The sequence below is a fragment of the Aptenodytes patagonicus genome, chromosome 1 (genome assembly GCF_965638725.1).
Source record: "Aptenodytes patagonicus chromosome 1, bAptPat1.pri.cur, whole genome shotgun sequence".
Lineage (NCBI taxonomy): Eukaryota > Metazoa > Chordata > Aves > Sphenisciformes > Spheniscidae > Aptenodytes > Aptenodytes patagonicus.
The window spans coordinates 141,333,988-141,353,671 of NC_134949.1; the positions used below are offsets into that span (position 1 = coordinate 141,333,988).

Here is a 19,684-nt window from a genome sequence, read left to right on the forward strand (position 1 = left end):
TAGCCCTAATTTCCAGGTGGCTTATGAATGGCCTTCTTTGTGCTTCAGATAGGACTGTCAACTCTGGTACACAAAGTTGAAACTCACACTCAAACCTTTGCAGGGTAACAGACTTGGGGGGTGGGGGTGTGTGCACACGTGTGAGTGCGCACACTAACCTCACCCTCTGCTCTTTCCCTCCTGGTGCAGCACAGGACCTCACACAACTCCTTCTCTCTCCAATAACCCACTCGTCTGTCACCCAGCTGCCTCTGGCCCACTAGGTCACAAAATGAGGTGGAGGTGAGCACCCACGCTGTGCCAGGGCTGGCAGGGGAAGGGGATGCCTCTGGCCGGTGTCCCGTACTCAAGGACGCCACACACACCAGGACAGCGCTGCAGTCCTGTAGCCTTCCCCTGCAACTCAGTACGACGGATCCATCCCCTCTCGCTTCACCTAACGCACGGCACTGTCCTGGGCAGGAAAGCAGAGATGCCCAAGAGCTCTGAACTGACCAGATTCACACTTACCTGCGCAGGAACATGAAAATATCTTTCCCTAGCCCTACAAACCAATTGCTTGAGTATGAGCATTGGCCGTCCTTCCCCTCCTGTTGGCTCCTGTAGAAGAAAGGCACTTCCACCTTCTGAAGCCTTGACCCACCTACTTTTTGGACTGCACTCGTGCACTACTGTGTTTGCAGCAGGGGATCTTACAGCTTCTTTCCTTTACAATAAATTCCCCTCCCAGCAGATCATCTTTTCCTAAGGCCCTGTGCCAGTCTCTGCATTGCAGGGTGCTGTTCTTTTCCATCCCGCTCCCCTGGATGATTAGAAAATGACCAAAGCTAGAGCATACACTGCATATTTGTAACGTTCACTGAAAGACTATGTGGAAAAGCTCAAGAGTTTAAGCACAAGGCTGTAAATGCTGGTGCTGCGTGATGGTCTTCATTGCCACAGCCCCAAGAAGACCCGGATGTCGCTAACACCGTGGCACAGCCATAAATCCTTTACCTGGAAAACTGTGACTAAAAGGAGGCTCTGGGTGGAGATGGAAACATGAGCAGATAATTAGAATTTGATGAAGATTTATAGAAACTCATAATGTCATTTTATTTGAGAAATTCTGTATTCTTCGATCCATTTAAAAATATTCAGCCAATTTCAAAATAGAAACGCTTTATGTTATCTTTCATATCGATACACCAGAATTTAATAACAGATTTAATATAACAATTCTGAAGACTTACATAAGGTATGTAAAATTCATAGCATACCTGTTTTTTGACTGATGTCGCTAGCTCTTAACCTATGACTAAATGACCTTCTCAGAGGGAAGGTTATTGAGCAGAGGAACGTTCTCTTTGAAGTTTGAAATGCCTTTTATTACTATGTTCAGCATGACTTGCTTTTTAAACATATGGACATGATTTACAGATTTCATAGCCAGAATAATAATGGTAAAACTCCCTGTTATGGTGTGTCTTAATTTTTATATAGTGAGGGAGGTCTTTAATGTGATATTTGGATTATGGCCTCTACATATTCATGTGTATAATTGGAATGAGAATACTTAAATAATAATTGTTAATTCTAAATAAATGCACATGAAATTTCTAAAAACATCAGTTTTTATGAGTAGCTAGCTTTCACTTGCATGTGCTTTTTGCAGGGAGGGGGCAGGGAAAAAGACTGAATGAGAATAATAGCAAAATATTCACACTACATTTGAAAGAGTCAGGAAATCTTTACCTACTTGCAAAAAATGTACTTGACTTCTAGAAGGACAGAGGTATGTGTGATCTTACAAAATGCCAGTGACACTGAAGAAATCCAAGCAAATCTTGAGAGCACTGCTACCATTTACTTCGAAAGCCATCGTATGTCATGTACTGTGACACTGTTTATAGCAAGCATTATTCATAGGAAGGTTGACAGACCATATATAAATCCTGTCATACTCGTATACATTGCAAATGTATAAATCTGTATGTATCCTTTGGGCATCAACTCCAGCTGACTCTTAAGGTCCCTTCCTGTTTTCCAGCCCCAAAAAATGTGACTCTGTTTGGGTTTTTTTTGTTTTCTTGTACCACTGTAAGCCAGGAGTTATGCTATTTAAATCAAGAGTTACTTTGCTTTACAGTAGTGCAAAAAAAGGAAAGGGAAACCTTGAGAACCCAAAACAAAGTTTATGGAAGCTCCTTCAGCTGCCAGTTTCCTTTGTACTTTCTAAATCACCGATAAATGCGTTTCAGCTTTAAAATATCAAAAAGGTTGTTACCTTCTAATTTTGGACTCATGGAGCGAATTGGTCTCTGGAAGTACAAGGTGGTTACCAGGACAAGTGAATCTATGCTTTCATTTATTACACTCTACATTAAAAACCAAACAAGTCAGTTACAAATGATGTACTGCCGTTCGTTTTATTTCTGTCGGACTCCTACACCAGCAGTTACTCAAAAACTTCAATTAAAACTTTCCACTCGGCAGGGGAGAAAGTCTGTTTTAAATTAAGTTAAACGGAAACTGTTCCTTTAGCCAATAAAGCAAAATGAGTACATAAAAGGATGCTGTCAGGGCTTGGTCAGTATTTTGACTTCTATGCCATTAACACCCTTCTTTGTTTGCACTTTTATCATACTTTACAATATTACCCAATGTGAAAGGTCCTCCAGGTTGAGAGCATTGAGGACCCATGACTTAGCATGAACTGCTTCATTTCTTAAACATCAACAGCTACATTTAAACTGTTTACGGCTGAATAATCAATGATTTAATTCTAGCCTGCATTAGTATACACTATATATTTAAAAATGTAACAGTGGTTGTATAAAAAGTATCCAGTTATTGAGTGTGATTAAAAATTAAGTGACAAGAAAAGAAGGTAACAACATAGGAAACATTCCACCTAGTCTTCTGCCCCACTTGCTTTGCTAAGTGGTGTTTTTAATGGGTGAAGACTGTATCTCTAACGTGTGGCTTCGTATCACAGGTCCGGCTGAAACGGTGATGCAAGATGCCCAGACTGACCCATCCGTTTCTGTGAGGTGGCGCATTGGCAGAGCATTTATCCAGAACTTTCCCCTGACCCTTGATCCCGCTGTCTAAGCACACTCACGTACCTCCTTTGCTCTTCCTGCTTTCTTGGGAAAGCGTTTCTTCCTCCCTATGAATGGGCTAACTGTTCAGAATTGTGTCTGAACACTCAAATACGGTTGCATAGTGGTTATTTAGCTTCACTCCTCAGAATAAAATTACCAATACAAGTGATGGAACACAAGGAAAAGCTCAAGGTATTCACAAGAACTATGCCACGCTTCTTAACAATATTGTCTCCATAATGAACTGCAATATTTTCCTGTAGTTCGATTACAAAGGCATATCATGAAAATTCCTTTAAAACCACCTGGCCTCTCTGATCTGGCATTTCCCTGTGCATCCCATTTTAAAACCACCCACAGCTCGCTCCTAAAGATTCCATAGTTAATAATTGCCTTTCCCTCTCCGCCTGTCCCCTGGAGGCCAATCAACTTACCACCTTGCTCTGCTCCACATTAATTAAATTAAACTCAGAGCACTTGTTTCCAACCTGCACAAAGCTTGAAGTCTGTAGCTTCCGTTTCAAACCTCAGGAAGGGTTTGCGTGCCTGGAAGTCTCTGAGTCTTGCCAATTCTACCAGTCAAATAAAAATTACTGCCTCCTCCACGGACCTTACCTTGATTTTATCTTTAATATTCAAGGTTACAATAACACCACCAACTTAAAGAAAACCTTGTTTCATTTCATGGATTTTAAAGTATAATTACAATGAATTATTCTTGCTTTACAGTTTAAATCTGGATATAAGCTATCAAAATATTGGATAGTCCGTGTTTAGTTTTTATAAGAAACTCAGTTTTCTTTTAATTCAAACTACAGAATACAGGCAGGTACTACGCTATTGGGTATCGCAGAACAGTGTTGATAGTGTTCTGGAGCATACGGGTAGTAGGAGCGTTAGTAGTAGGAAATAACACGTACTAGGTGCAGGTTCTTCAGCTTCGCATAGAGAACATTTTGCATCCCCACCAGGACCAACACATTTTAAGTTTCCAACAGCTCCATCTGCTGTTGTCACTGCACCTTTTTTTTTCCTCCACTGAGAAGTCCTTACACTTGTTTAACTTTCAGTTAAAGCCATTTTGTTAGCATTTCAATACTGAAACCCATCTGAGAGTTCTGGCACTTCAGTTCGTATTGACTTTATGACATAAATTCCCAGGATTTTTTAAAAGAGTTTGTCAAGTACAGTCTTAAAGGTACAAACAGAAGACATCTAAGACAGACCTTCTCTTTTAACGCAGCTGATGCATAAATGCTGAAGCACTTCGATATGGCCTCAAGGCTGCAGAAATGGAAATTTAGATCTGCAACTAAATAGACACTAAAATCTAGTAAAGCTGAGAAAAAAAAGTAAACCCAAGTCTAGTCTGGTCAACACACTGTGGCTTCATAATAACTGATACCGGACCTGTGTGTTACTGTATCTCATTTGATCCAGATCAGATCAGGCACGACTGCATTTCTGTCAAATTAGTCAGATGACTTGCTAGAGAGTTGATGCTGGTTGTACGCTGGCTGCAGGACAGGTATCACTTAGGTCTGCCAGTACGAAGGTAACCAGCCCTTCTGACTGACTTCAAATGTCCGGGAGAGCACGGCCATCGCTTTGCATTGTGTGCCCAGGATTTTTTTCTGCCCCATTCAGGGAGCCCTGAAGCTGGATCACCGACTCGGCTGACAAGGCAGAAGACAGCCAGCACCCAGGCTCTGTTTGCGACGACTGCTCCTGCTAGGGACTGGGAAGGACCCCGAGACCAGGCGCTTGGGTGCCGAAATGGTCCCTGCATGGAAGTGGTGAACAGCTGACGCCTAGGTGGTGTAAAAGAGGATTATTTGCAGCAACTGTCAATGCACGGTGAGCAGCTGTCCTGTACGGGTCGGGACACAGACGTGACCTGCGTGTAAGACCAGGGGACTGGAAGCCACTCCTGGGTATATACCCCCCGACTGCTCCCAAACCCTCGTGCTCCTCCCCACCTTCACTGCCCTGATTTGAGAGGCAAGGGAAGCTGGGCTGTGGGACGGGAGAGCATTGTAGTACACAGAGGGTGACTGAGCGATCGAGACCTTGGGGCGTGCGTGAGGGGCACAGGTTACATATAGACGTGAGACCTAACACGTAGACTTGCCGATCAACTTCTCGCTTCTGTTAGTAAATTCATCTGCCATAAATGAGTTTCAACCTTCTTGGAAGGGAGACATGCCTGTAAAATGGAAAACTAACTTATTTTCTGGCATCTAAGAGAGAAATCTGTCTTAAAGAAAAGAAACCTTTTTACAGTTTGTATTTAATGGTCATTTCCTTCATGGACTACACTGCAGTTTGTTAACCTTTCAACTTGAAACTTTTATTTTAAAAGTACATGAACAAGTCATTTCATCCAGCTTCTGTGGGATTTCATGAATATGGGAGAAAGACCGTAAGAAAACCCAGGTGCTTGAATGAGAAACCCATGATTTTTCTTGGCTGCTTTCTGGGTGGTATTGTAGCCAGATACAGGATTGGCTGTACGCAGCAGAAACCAGGCAAAACCAACCGTTTTAAGGTCCTGTAGAAACCTCTTAGCTCCTGTTTTTAATTCCTAGCACCAAAAATAACTGCTGAGGTAGACAGTTGGGCCCTCACTCCCTCTTCGCAGGAGTCTTAGGAGAAGTGACAGGCTCTCCAGCCTTACCATATAAAAGTAAGCCAAACGGAAGGACAGTTCGACCTTTCCTTCAGGACAAAGATTCCAAATATTGCTTTCCTCCTCATTCTGGAGTATATTTAATTCAAGCAGGATCAGAAACTGAAAACACTGTGGTTTTTCAAACAGGGTGTTGGGCTGTCCCTGGCTCTCTCCCACTTGGTTTTACTAATCAATCTCACCCTATGCTTGCACCTATAGGCCACAATTCTCCATCCGGCAGTACTGTTTTTCACTAATGTTCGCCATTTGGGGCTTCCAACAGTTTCTGCTTTCCCGAATCCTAGGAGAGAAAACGTCCTTCGCCGTGAGCCAGTTGTGCACTCTCACACCACTATTCCACGTCACGAGATTTCTTTTCCAGGAGCGCTATGTCTCCCTCGCCGTAGCATCAGGCTCCGGAGCAGCACCGCTTCGCAGCTCTCTTGTGAACTACTTTGTGAATAACTGATCGCCTGTTTTTGTCAACTACTAATGTTTTGAAATAATAAATGTGCATGCTTTAGGCACAGTAAACAAATCCATTAATTTAATACACCAGCTTATTACACACAGCAAAGCCACTTCACCAAACTGATAGTTTTTGCTCAAGACAGACATGCAATAGGAGCAACATTGTCCACCAGGCTGGGGACAGAGCAGCAAACTCGGCATGAGAGGAGGCTGAGAGGGAGCTGATAGAGCAGAGTACCTGGCAGAAAGTTTTCCTGCCTTTGCAAGAACACCAAAGTGGTCTCCTTGAGGCAAGACGGCATATGCTACCAGAACAAAGCCACTGGAGTCTCTTTAAGTCTCCTCCATCTTCCCTCTCCATTAACTCGATTTATGAGAGTGCTTTAGGGAGCATTCGAGGACCGGGCTTGGAGGCAGTAATTACTCCACTGTCATTGGTTTAACGTCTTTACTCTCTACTTTACATATCCCACAGTCTCACTCTGACCTTGCACGTGCTTTAAATGAGGGAGTGAATGCATCAAGTTCAGGCATGTAGAAAGGAAGAAAACGTGATTCTCCCTTCAGCTGTCGGTCCTTTCACAACAGCTTCACCTCAGACCAGGGCAGGACAGACCCTGGATCTGCCCAGGATCAGTGACAATTTTATGAATAAACACCACAACACAGCCAGAGAAAAGCGCGTGGTACCCCATCCTTGTGAACCAGCCGTGGACAGAAATTTTAGCAGCACCTTTGCCAACTTCACAGTGGCAAAGATTCTTTTCCTTTCCATTAAGGTTTTTCCTAGGCTCCTTGGTAGGCAAATTTTTCAAGGTTGTTTGAACTTGACAACGGGACGAGGCTGCCGATACAGGGGGATTGAGTTGGACTACTGACAGCTACGACATTAAGCAGCTAGACACGTTTAATGAAGAACACAGATGTCAGACCGCCAAAGCTAACATGCCGGGCCAAAGGCAGGAAGGCTTGGCCACAATACTTTTCCTGACCTCCTTCAGAAAGACGTTCCGAGCCTATGGCCAGCTGCTGAGAAAGCACCAAGTCCCCTCCAAAGTTCAGATAAATATAGAAGGCCAAAAAATCACAACTGCTGTGGCACAAAAAGAGGTTTCTGAGATTAAGTGGATCTGTTCGGTGGAAGGTTTTGTAGGTCGGTGCCAGTATTCTGGATTTGCACAGTGGTTGGTCAGCATCCGCTTATGGAACACATCAAATCCCACTTCTTTCGCTGAAGAGAGGGGCTGCTGTGCTTTATACCAGTTACGATTTCTCTTTGGATTTTTTAAGCTTGCATACCAAGAATTACAACTTCTCTAGACAGCACACAAGAGAACTAGTCTAAAAAAAAAAAAAAAAATCATTTTCCAAATAGTTAAAACCGTAAGCATTGTTTTTCTGACAGTTAAAATTGGAGTGACTAGTACAGCTTGATTCTTCAGGGCAGCCTGACACTGAGGGAGGTCACCACCGTCATTTACCAGGAATCACATCATGGGGTGCTGCAAGTGAGAACCTCCAAGTGCTTTCCCCCTTCTCCTGGCACCGCTTTGTTTTTTTTCCTAGGTGGAATTTAGGGCAACCGCTTTACACCCAGGCTCCAGTTTCTGCTGAGAACTAGGATCCCTATGGCCCCCTGGTCCCCGGTCTCTTCTTCTTTCACAGCAGGATACCCGCCACTGCGGGTGAGAAGCCTTCCCCCTTCTGGCCTCATGCTCAGCTTCTCATCCAGAAATTCAGGTTCTTGCCACCCTGGAGGAGCACCCGATGACGAAGTCAGATTTGCCAATACTGGGCTCGCCTTTTGGAACACATGAGAAAAATTCAAACAAGGAGCAATGTTTTTCTTATTCAGCACACTAACTTCTTTCACGTCTTTCAGTCCCAGAATGAAGCGCCCGATTTCCTCCTTGGTCCTTCTTGGGATCAGCGCCTCCAAACCATCTCTGTCCAAGCTTCAACCTAACCAGGAATCCAGCCAGCACTGCAGCCTAGGTCAGCTTGTACTGTCACTCATGACACACATATTTGCATAGGAGTGATGACAGAATCAAATCTGACAAAATTCGTATCAGAAATCTTGGCAAGGAGAAGTAGCCGCCAAACATAATTTTAGGAACGTATAGTGAAGGCATGAACAACCCTAGCATGGAGAGGTAACATCCTTCTTGGCAGTCAGCAGCAGTCGGGCTGGTGCTGGAGCTGCTAACAGCTGGTTGCAAAGCTCCTTGAGGAGACCAGAAATACACAGCCAAGCGATGCCAGCCTCGGGTGTCAGAGCACAACTCACGCAACCCAGCCGCGCCTCTCGAAGTTCAACCTCCTGGACTGTCTGTAAAAATCACGGTATTTTTATTTTCATTTAGGGAGAGCAAGCTTCCAGCACTTGTGGCGAGAGGCCCGAGAACATTTTGGGAGTTCCAGCTGCGACTGAGCCAAAGAGTACACCAGAAGAGCTTCTCTGCTGGGGTCAGGGCAAAGCCTTTGGGGTTTTGAGGCAATTCTATCACTTTACAGCCTGCAGCTCACTTTCTTCATCGCTTTGGACTCCGCTTTTTTGCGTACAAGCTTTTTTTTTTTTTTTGGACAGCAAGCGGCCGAGGCAGGCTTCCCACCGCAGCGAGGGCAACGCTGTTGCAGGAGAGCGGACACACCGCTGCCTGGGGCCCGGTAGCACGGCCGAATCACCGGGGGGAGGCCTGAGGCGAAGCCCGCCGCGGCCAACGGCCCGCCGCGCGCCCGGGCTCCCCGCCCGCCCAGCAGCCCGGCGCGCGTAGGGCCCGCCCCGCTTCCGTCACGTCCCTTCTCCCCGCCGCGCGCTCGACGTCCCGCGGCCGCGCCCATCGGCCGCTTCTTTTCCCGCGCGACGCGGCGCCGGGCGGCGATTGGCCGCGGCGCTGCGACGGGCTGGAGGCGGGAGCGCTCGGCTGCGGGGGGGGGAAATAGTCGTGCGGTTGCCGTGGCGACCGGACGGCCGTGCCCGGAAATGGGAAGGCGCCGGAAAGCGTCCGGGGAGCGCCGGCGGCCGGCAGGTACGTGCACGCGCGCGCGCGCGGACGCACGCGCCCCCTCCCCCCCCCTCCCCCTCCCCCTTCACCACCCCCCCCACTCCCTCGAGGCGGCCGCCGGTTGCCGGGGCGATCGCCCTCTTAAAGGGCCCGCGGCGGCTCCCCTCGGTGCGCGTTGCTGGCGCTGGCGGCGGCCGCGGTGCGTCCTGCGCGGGAGGGATGGCCGGGCCCGGCGGCGGCGGCGGCGGGGGGGGGACGTCGGCGGTGAGGGGATCGGGGCGTCCTCGCGGGCGGTCGCCGGCGAGTGATGGCACCTTGTGGTTCCCCCGGCAGGAGCGGGCCCGGGATGGCGGCCGGGGCCCTGGCGGGGGGGGCGCACAGCGTCTGCATGGTGTCGGACTTCTTCTACCCCAACATGGGGGGCGTGGAGAGCCACGTGTACCAGGTGTCGCAGTGCCTCATCGAGCGGGGCCACAAGGTCCTGGTGGTCACCCACGCCTACGGCCGCCGCAAGGGCGTCCGCTACCTCACCAACGGGCTGAAAGTCTACTACTTGCCCCTGAAGGTAATGTACAACCAGTCCACGGCGACGACGCTCTTCCACAGCCTGCCCCTGCTCAGGTACATATTTGTGCGGGAGAGGGTCACCATCGTCCACGCCCACAGCTCCTTCTCCGCCATGGCCCACGACGCCCTCTTCCACGCCAAGACCATGGGGCTGCGGACGGTCTTCACGGACCACTCCCTCTTTGGGTTTGCGGATGTCAGCTCGGTGCTTACCAACAAACTTCTGACGGTGTCCCTGTGCGATACGAACCACATCATCTGTGTCTCCTACACGAGTAAGGAAAACACGGTGCTGCGAGCAGCTTTGGACCCTCGGATAGTCTCTGTCATCCCCAACGCTGTCGATCCCACCGACTTCACGCCGGACCCGTCAAGGAGGGATGACAGTACAATAACAATTGTTGTTATCAGCAGACTTGTTTACAGAAAAGGTAATGGGGGCTAAAATGTAAGTTTATTTTGGTTATTTTTTTCTTTAGGGTGTGGTAAGAAAGGTCTTGGTTAGGTACCGCTTACGCTGTATCTGTGGTACGGATTGGATTTTAAACAGGAGTTGTAAGGTGACGGTACTGAGCTTTTGTGTCTGTGCGTTCAAGAAGAAGAAACGTACGTTTCAGTTTGCGCGTGTTGGGTACGGAGGTGTATTTCTTTTGTAGTACTGAAGATACTGAAAATTGAAATTTGTAAAATGGAAAGTTTGACTTATATTGGGGATATGATTTAGGCCCTAATCTGTATATTCTGTTAGAAATGCTTTAACTTTTTTATTTAATCAAGCAACAGCAACTTAAGTGATTTTTTTCCCCCATATTTGTCTCCTAATAGATCACAAGTTGTCTTTTTTTCAGAATTTTGTGTTCAGCTGTGTAACTGTCTTCGAGAGACTTTCTTTTTTTTCTTCTCTTGAATAGAGTTATAGCAGTAGGCTACATCATGGTAAGTTCTAAAATCAAATGCAATAACGGCTTGCCCTAAATTTTGTACTCTTAGGTATAGATTTGCTTAGTGGTATAATTCCTGAGCTCTGTCAGAAATATCCAGAGTTACATTTCTTAGTTGGAGGAGAAGGACCAAAACGAATCGTACTGGAAGAAGTCCGGGAAAGATACCAGCTACATGACAGGTTTGTTCTGCGCATGTCTATGATCCTTCAATGTACTTTACGGGTGGGGAAGCCAACAGCAACACCCTTCCTGCCTGCCTCGCTCCGCCTAAAAAACCCAAACCCCCAAAACTTGAGGCTGGAGAAGATGAGAACTATTGAAGGCAAGACAGATAGACGAGACACTAACAGAACACTTACGGATTGGACTATGATCCTGCAAGTTAATTCATAGAAATAGAATCATAGACCCCGTATGAACCTTCATTTGAGTCAGAGAAAAGATGACTTAGACATAAATTTATCATATTCCTCTCTGAAACTGTGGTGCTTGGATCCATATTACCATATGGTGTAAGGTGTTACAAAGCTAGTTCGTGTCACTGCTGCCTGTGAGGATGACTGCTAGTAATTTATTTTATTATTTCAGTATGAAACTCTTCATGGTAGTGCTTATCTAGCATGTGTTCTTGTGGCACTATGAACATGCTCCTTTGGTGCTACTGTGTTACCAAAACGTTTCTGTGATGCATATGCGTTTGTGTATTTCCTTGGGGTTTTCTTGTTGTTCAAAGACAGGTTTTTGTGGCAAGGACAAGGTTCTTAATTTTCCATTTCCTTTTCTCTGTTTTCTGTTGCCCATTCTGTACTTCAGTCAGTGATTCCTCCGCAGGGACAGCAAAATTGTTTGTTAGTATCATTCTTATTTCGCCCTTTTCTGTTCCCCAGTATCTCTTCAAAATAATAGGTCCGGATCATTGTATCCTAAATGCTTCCCCCCACCCCCCAGACTTTGAGCTTGATCAGACCTCACATTGAAAATTCAGATAATACATCTAAACAAAGAAAGGACGACAAATCTTAATTATTAACTGTGTGAAGCCATGTTCTCTTACAGAACTAGAAAGCTCAGTAGCAATGTTTTGAAGGCAGTTGCCATTAAAACAAACAGAGCAACTTCTCCCCCCAACTTTATTTTCAGAAGTTTCTTTTAGCGTGAAAATAAGAAGCAGAGTCTTCTATTTCTTCATGGCTGGAAAAATTTAGAGAAAATGGAACAAACATGTCTATGTTCCTTCTCTCTCTATGTAAGTTTGAACCATTGGTACATTTTTCAGAATATGTGTAACATTATACAGCATTATTACAGTTCAAATGTAGTGTTTATCTGATTTTTTTTTTTTTCCTTATATGCAGGGTACGTCTCCTAGGAGCCTTGGAACACCAGGATGTTAGAAATGTTCTAGTCCAGGGGCACATTTTTCTCAACACTTCCCTCACTGAGGCCTTTTGTATGGCAATTGTGGAAGCAGCAAGCTGTGGTTTACAGGTAAAAAAATAAAAAATAATAAAAAAAAAAATCTCAACTATCTAGAGCGCATGTATCCAATTTAAACAAAGTTCATGATTAAATAACATGTGCTTGTAGCATTTGATTTCATCTGAGGCTCTGTCTTTACAAAGATGAGCAAATATTATCCCCATTTACAGATCACCTGGAAGCTGAGACAGAGGGGTTAACCGAAACTGCTTAAGCTCCCAGAAGAAACTTGTGCAGAATTGGGAATAACATGTAGATCTGCTAACTCAGTTCTCTGAACTAACCAGACTGCCTCTCCAAAATGCTGTTTTGTATGTACTCCTTTACAGAGTTTTGGGGTAGTTGATGTTCATGAAGGTTTACTTGGACAGTACTTTAAGAGGAGTTGCAGAAAACAGCTCATGAGCATGGGTGACTTTGGTCAGTCAGTCATATTGAATTACCAGGCTAAACCATTGTACTACAACTGTTTTCTTCCTGCACCAAGAACTGATATTCATTTTCTTATATTAACTGAGGATGTATTTGCCTTACCATGTAGGGATTCAAGATAAGAGTCGGAGAGAGAAAAAACGGTAAAAGCCCTTTCTGGCTAATTTACAACTCAGATTGAGAACTCAACAGAAGTTAAATCAACAGCCATAAAGAACTTAGGTTCTCGCATTAAAATATAAAGAAACTTTTTTAAAATACAGACTGATAAGAGTATCCAATACACAAGAAATATAGAAAATGCGAGGGACTTTTTTTTTCACTCCAACGTCTTTTGACAGTAGTTACTACCTAGTTGTGATAGTTACTCCCCTGTCTTCTGTTTTCCTCTCTAGAGGTGATGAAGTTCTGCAGTTTACTCATTATTGCCTGCTGTTTAGAGGTGATTGTGTAATGTGAGTCTTAGTAGTTTCTGCTGATTTCCCTTTAAAAATAATAACTCAGATTAAAATTACTGAACTTCTAAAAAATTCTTGTAAATGTTCAGTAGCCTGGAAAGCATAAATTGAGGGCGGATGTGGTAAAACTGTCCTCTCCAAGTAGAGGTAACAGTTTTTATGAGGGACTACGGAGAAGTCGTCCAAAATCTGGTTACACAGATTTAGTTGTGTACTATGACAATCACCTTTAGGAAAGATGTCTCATAAAACATTCATTAGACCAAGTCTTCTGTCTTACCATGCTACCAAAGAATCGTTCTGAACATCGTTAAAGGTAATCTGCTATGCTAGGTCTTTTCTAGGGCCTAAACCTTCAGTTCGCATACAGGTAAAATTCCCAAAGAATGGTCTTTGCCTGCATGGCAACCACTCATTGTTACTTGTTTTTTCCTGTTCGTCTTAAGTGCTGTATCTAAACAGTGTAATAGCAGTGTCATCACTGTTTTATTGTTCTGCAGCATATGTGCTATTTCTTTTGTTTCTTTCAAAGGTGGTGAGTACAAGAGTTGGCGGGATTCCTGAGGTGCTTCCAGAAAATCTCATTATTTTATGTGAACCTTCCGTGAAATCTTTGTGTGATGGATTAGAAAAAGCTATTGCCCAGCTCAGATCAGGAACACTACCATCTCCAGAAACTGTTCATAATAAAGTAAAGACATTTTATACATGGAGGAATGTAGCAGAGAGAACTGAGAAAGTATGTATAACCACTTCTTCTAAATTCTCATAAAGTTTCTGAAACAGCTGCTTCTTTGAAATGTTATGATGTACATTCTCTGTGTAATCTTTCAGTGTAATTTTTCAGTGTGTTTTCTGTCAAATACACATGGTTTAAAAAGGTTCAGAAAACACTTCCCCCCCTCCCCCAAAATAGATACCTAGATAGGTGTTTTTTTTCTGTTTGCATTTTTTTCTATGCCATAACTGCTGATAAATATTTTGAAGAGCAGTCTAGATCTTTAGTTACATTTCTACTCATATATTTCTTCAAGTCTTCACATTAAGTAACTTTTCTGGCATAACTGGAAAACATGCTGTATAAGACGTATGAAAAGGAAAAGACAGAGTTCATGACAAAGTTTTGTCTGCCACGTGCTAACAAGTGGTTTAAAATTATGAGAGGTAGTTTAATGCCAGTAGGCTGAACATAGCTGAATTTACATAAGCTATGGGTGTAATGAAAATAAATTATCACACTTTAGAAATCGTATTTCAGAATTAGAACTCTGCTTCAGCATAAAAACTCTGCCGTTACTGAAGAATGTTAACTGCAATAACGTTATAAACGCCTGTGGGGTTTCTTCTGACTTCAGCCCCTGTGTTTTAGGCAAGAGAGCAGCTGAATTGCGTGCCTCTTAATTACATTGTAGTGTATTCAGATATATATCTCTTATAAGTCTCCTTGAAGTATCATGTGCAACCAGTTTATTCTATTGTTTTCAGGTACTGTCAGTACAATTCATTTTATGATTTTGTAACTGCAAGCAACATTTAAATTGCAAAGTTTTTATAGAAGTCAGTCTAGATTTCAGTTTCCTCTATAGCCCTTTCTTAAAAAAAAAAAAAAACACCACCTCTGTCAAGGAAAATCTTAGTATAACTGGAAGAAGTACGCATGGAACTTATGTTGTACAAAAGACAGTTAGTTGTTCGTAGTTAGCTCATTGTTAAGTTACCTGTAGGATGAAATCTGTAATGTCCTCAAGGAAAAAGCTCTATCCTTTAAGCCTTTTTTGGGTTGTTATGTTTCTGTTCTATGAAACACAGGACTATATATTTTTTTTATTATTTTTTTTTTTAGTGGTTGTGGTTAATATGTATATTAAGTCACTAGTAGCATGTATTTGCTTTTCACTTGCATTGAATTTTAAGGATTTTACTAAGAATTACTAGTGTTTCTTTAAATAAAAATCCGTATCCTATTATGATTTGCTTGATTGTTCAAATACAGAGATTTGGAAGATTGCCAACTCATCTATGAGTTCATCCATCTTTGTGTTGAAAGTCTAGTAATTGCATGTTCAGACTCTTTTCCTATGACTGGTGTGAATATGAGATTAGAACCCATTCAATTAATTAACCCCCCCCAACCCTCTCTATATAACATTACATGAGAGGCAAATTATGCAGCCTTCCTATTTAGTGAAATACTCGAGGTCTGTCAAAAAAATAGAACATTTCTTTTCCTTTTTCTCCTTAAATAAATTAATGAAATTTCTAAAACAGTACTCATAAATCAACATTTAAAATCTGCAAAGCTTTTTGGGGTAATATTTGTCCCATCTAGTAGTTAGGAATAGATCATTTATTTTGCACACTGACAACAAAGTACTGCCTGATTTTTGAGGCAGAAGCAACATCATTTTAAGATCTTACTTTCTGTCTCCTCTCCATTTAGGTGTATGACAGGGTTGCGGATGAAGTGGTTTTACCGATGGATGAGCGACTTAACAGACTAATGTCTCACTGTGGCCCAGTGACTGGGTGTATTTTTGCTCTTTTGGCTGTTCTGAACTTCCTTTTCTTGGCGTTTCTGAGGTGGATGACGCCAGATTCCATTATTGATGTTGCAATAGATGCCACGGGACCTAAAGGTGCATGGACTAAACAGTATTTTTGGGGGAAAAAAGGAAGAGTTAAAGAAGAACTTCCAAGCTCCTAAAGATGCTCAAATGGAGAGGAAAGAACGCATCAGTCACTAAAGGTTTTAATGCTTGCTGATAGAGACGTTACTCTTAAAATTCTTCAGTTTCTTTCCGAAGTTCTTGGAAAGAAACTTGGTTAAATGTGCTACCTCAATTTAGGATTACGTTTTCATTTAGTTTCGGTTTCATGCAAATTTATGGACATCTCTTTTGCACTTAAAGCTGGGAGGAGAACATGGGGTTTTATATTTGTCAAAAGCCTTTGAGACAAAAATACAAGATTTTTCTCAACAACTTGAACGTTACAGCAAGTGACTGTAAACTTTTGTGGTATTTGGGAAAGCAAAACACAAAAATTATTAGCTTACAGTAGTCCCTGCTAATTCCTGATATTTACTGTGATTTTTATTTTGAGACCCATTTAAAAATATTAAAAACCCAACAAAACACACCTTTTCTCTCCGAAGGTGAAAATGGCACTTGGAATTAGTCATGAAGTCCATTACCACGGAAATTTCAGAGACTTAGTTCTAGCAGTTGTGTCCCAGTGACAGTATTTTGCCTGCATAGCGTTACTATTTTGAAGTTCTTCCCTAGTCAAAATTGGATCATCCTATTGCTAAATCAAAACTCCATAATGAATTTTTGATATTTTCAGAGGTGCTAAATTTGTCCTGTTCACTTGCGTGTGTGAAAGTGATGTAAAGCTTATGGTGTTTTTTTAAAGTACGTAGGTGAAGAAATTACATTATTTAGAGATAATACAGCCTTCAGAAACAGCTCAGGCCTGAAAACTCCTCCAGCAGGCTATGCCAAAGTGTGAAGTAACACATGTGTGCGCGTGCACGCATGTGAGAGAGAAATCTGTGAAGGGCTTAACAAGCACCATCGTGCTCGCTCGCTTTCTCTCCTCTCCAACCTCCCCCCCCCCTTTTTTTTTCTTCCCCCCCCCCGTCCCCCCCCCCGTCCCCCCCTTAGTTACGAAATGGCATTTCAGTCCATCCCTGGGAGGGGCAGTGTTTAGAGTGTGTGATTCCACCTAGACTACGTCGGAGAGACTGGCAGGTTCTGCAAGTGAAGTCTTGGGAAGGTATCCCTTAAACGGAAATAACCAATAGGTATGCTTTTCATGGAGGGGCGGGGGGGGGGGGGTGGGGGGGAAGGAAGTGGCTCCTTGCATCTGTTAGCAGTCCTAAGTAATCTGTGCCTGGGACAGCCGGCGGCACAGCATACCACTGTGCGAGAGGAGGCATTTATCTCATTCATGTCAACCACCGCTAAAACTCCCCCCTGCCTAATGCACTGGGTTACTTTCTTTTTCAAGCGCCACTGAAGACTAAAAGTCCTAGGATTTTATGGTTCTGAGTATTACGTAGTGTTGGACACTGTATTAATATTAAAACTGCAATATGAGAATACTGTTTCCAAACCCTTGAAGGGCAGTATTTAAAACACAATTTCTATCAGTATCATCCTCTTTGCGTAGAGATGTAGTTACCCTAATGTCTGACATTTTATAATCTCATTGAACGTATTTTCATGAAACACAGAAAGGTAATGTGAAATAAATGCCATATACAAACTCTATTTTCTTTTACTAGAATTTTTAGCCTTTGATACGTAGAGTACAATATGCATTGTCTTACAAATTGAATTTTTCAAATTCTAAGTTAAACGTGGAGGTCAGCTAAAATGGTGCCACACAGATTATGGATAAATGGGTGGAATTAAGGTAATATTTTACTTTTCAAAGTTACTTTTTTTTTTTTAAATAACATTCACGTTTGTAACAACTTTTTAAAAATACTGATTATCATTCCAGGGAAATGTTATATATATATTTTTAATAGTATTTTGTTGATTCTGGTTTATTTCTTTTTGGTTTCCTACAACATCTACAAACAGAAATCAAATTTTCAACAGGATTGTGAGAATCTATTCAAAACACTTTTCACTTTTCTTTTGTGGAACGTTGTGTACTTACGAATAATGTAATAAAACCTTGTTACAGTCGTGTTTACAAGACAAATTTACAGTTTATCTAAAAGTTTATTTACCTTTCCATAAAGAATGGGCATTTTTTTATTAATATGTGGGAACATACAATTAGAAAGTACAGAAATATACTCCATATTGCTGCTTCCCATCACTGGTGGTTGGACTTCTTATGAGAAAGGTGATGATTAAAAAACATTCTGCACAAGCTGCCACAAAAATTTAATCCATAACTGGTTTAACTACAAATATGCTGTTCCTCAAGTAATGCAGCTTGCATTGTGTGTAACTCTTGCGGGACTGATTCACTTACCAGCCTTGTGCAGTGGAGTGAGGGATGATGTCACTGAATCATTCACAGTTTTAAAAAGCATCAGTGGGTGAAATGGAAAAGTTTAAATAAAATAATTGCAATAATTAAAAAAACAGAGAGAATGAGTGTATTTTAGGAATATGTATTGAGAAATGAATAAAGTAACTATTTAAAAACTAAAATGTTTCTGTTGTGCTTGTAGGTAACATTTGATCATTGTCAAATACTAAGGAAATGTTACCAAAGAGAGAGTGATACTAACTGAGTTACGTCTTGGATGGAGCACAGACTCCTGTGTGGAGGAGGAGGGAACACCCAAAAGCCTTCTATACAGAAGGTCCCCCCCTGTCATAGAAGGGACCGTTGACCTGCAGTGAAATTCCGTCCCGCAGGCACAAGGAGAAATTGTGTTTCCAATACGTGATAGGCAGACACTGTGAATTAAGGTATAGACAGCGTGTTGATAATTGAAAATTGTATGTTAAACCCAAACAAGTATCATGTAAAGTATGGATATAAGATTCATCTTTCAGATTGTGTTTTAGGGGATGTGGAGAGATCTGTGAGAAGGTTACTACACTGTAATGTACTTATTTTTGTGGTCAAGTTTTTCTGCATCGTTTAAAAATAAACTTATTTTTCCCCTTTTGATATTTATTTCTCTTCGCTAGTCCTTTTTTCCATATGTGCTTAGGCTTATAAACAAATAATTGTAAAATTGCATCTTTCTGATGCTCCAGTAAAATACAGACCTTATGTAAATAGATATAAGAGCAATCAATCTCAACAGAAAATGGTTTTACGAACTTTTTTTTTTTAATTAAAAAATACTTGAATATTTTAAATGTTTGATTTGCTATCGTTAAACTAGTCTCGGCACATTTGTTGTACATCTTTTACAGTATTTTACTGTAAATTTACTGTAAATTTACATCTTTTACAGTATTTTACTACTTTTACTCAGTAGTACGCTGACTTCCACAGTTTTTCCTAATACTTCAGCATTGACGTAGTCAGATAAAAGGTGGGTATTTTTTGTCAAGGGAAGAAAACTAAAGGCAAGATGCAGTTATACATCTGAATTTACCATTGAGCTGAAATCATGCATTTTTCTTGTAAACTTAACAGGTAGATTGTATTGTTTTCAGATTCTGACTTGCTTCAACACTGGCATAACTCTGGAGGCGACATTTGTGTGGGATTCACTGAACTTTAAGCGTGTATAAGCTGGTTATGCGCTGGTCTAGTAGGCACTAGTTCTTCAAGCTGGTTGTTTAATCGGGAGGGACTGATGGTGAGCATCCAGAGAAGGAGCCACCCCTGCTGGCACAGGCGTCGGAGGCAGACAGGGGAATTAATTATGTGCTGGAATTTGCCGTCTTCCTGCCCAGGCGGCAGCAGGAGTTTAGTTAACCAGACTTTAGGTGGTGCGATGGGTGGCGGATGGGTGAGACGAATCCCACATCTGCTTGTGCAAGAGCAAGCGGTGAGTCACTATATACGCCCCTTTCTAAAAGCAGGAGTGTTGTAAGTGTGCTGACCTAAGGATGCAAATGAGGCAAGGCTTGTATGG

At 42.6% G+C, this 19,684-nt stretch overlaps 1 protein-coding gene across 4 annotated transcripts; it reads left to right on the top strand.

The window, feature by feature from the left end:
• Positions 1–9,232: 9,232 nt before the first annotated feature.
• Positions 9,233–18,759, top strand: PIGA (phosphatidylinositol glycan anchor biosynthesis class A). Of its 4 annotated transcripts, none has more exons than XM_076357144.1 (6): positions 9,233–9,260; positions 9,570–10,234; positions 10,794–10,926; positions 12,103–12,235; positions 13,649–13,855; positions 15,557–16,727. In XM_076357144.1, exons 2-6 carry the CDS (start codon positions 9,583–9,585, stop codon positions 15,818–15,820), a joined length of 1,389 nt encoding a protein of 462 aa, XP_076213259.1. In that variant the 5' UTR covers positions 9,233–9,260; positions 9,570–9,582; the 3' UTR covers positions 15,821–16,727. The 4 variants fall into 4 exon arrangements, with proteins under 4 accessions (XP_076213259.1, XP_076213267.1, XP_076213250.1 ...); XM_076357152.1 differs by having other exon boundaries at positions 9,240–9,260; positions 9,802–10,234; XM_076357135.1 differs by lacking the exon at positions 9,233–9,260 and adding an exon at positions 18,314–18,759 and having other exon boundaries at positions 9,544–10,234; positions 15,557–15,862.
• Positions 18,760–19,684: the final 925 nt, after the last annotated feature.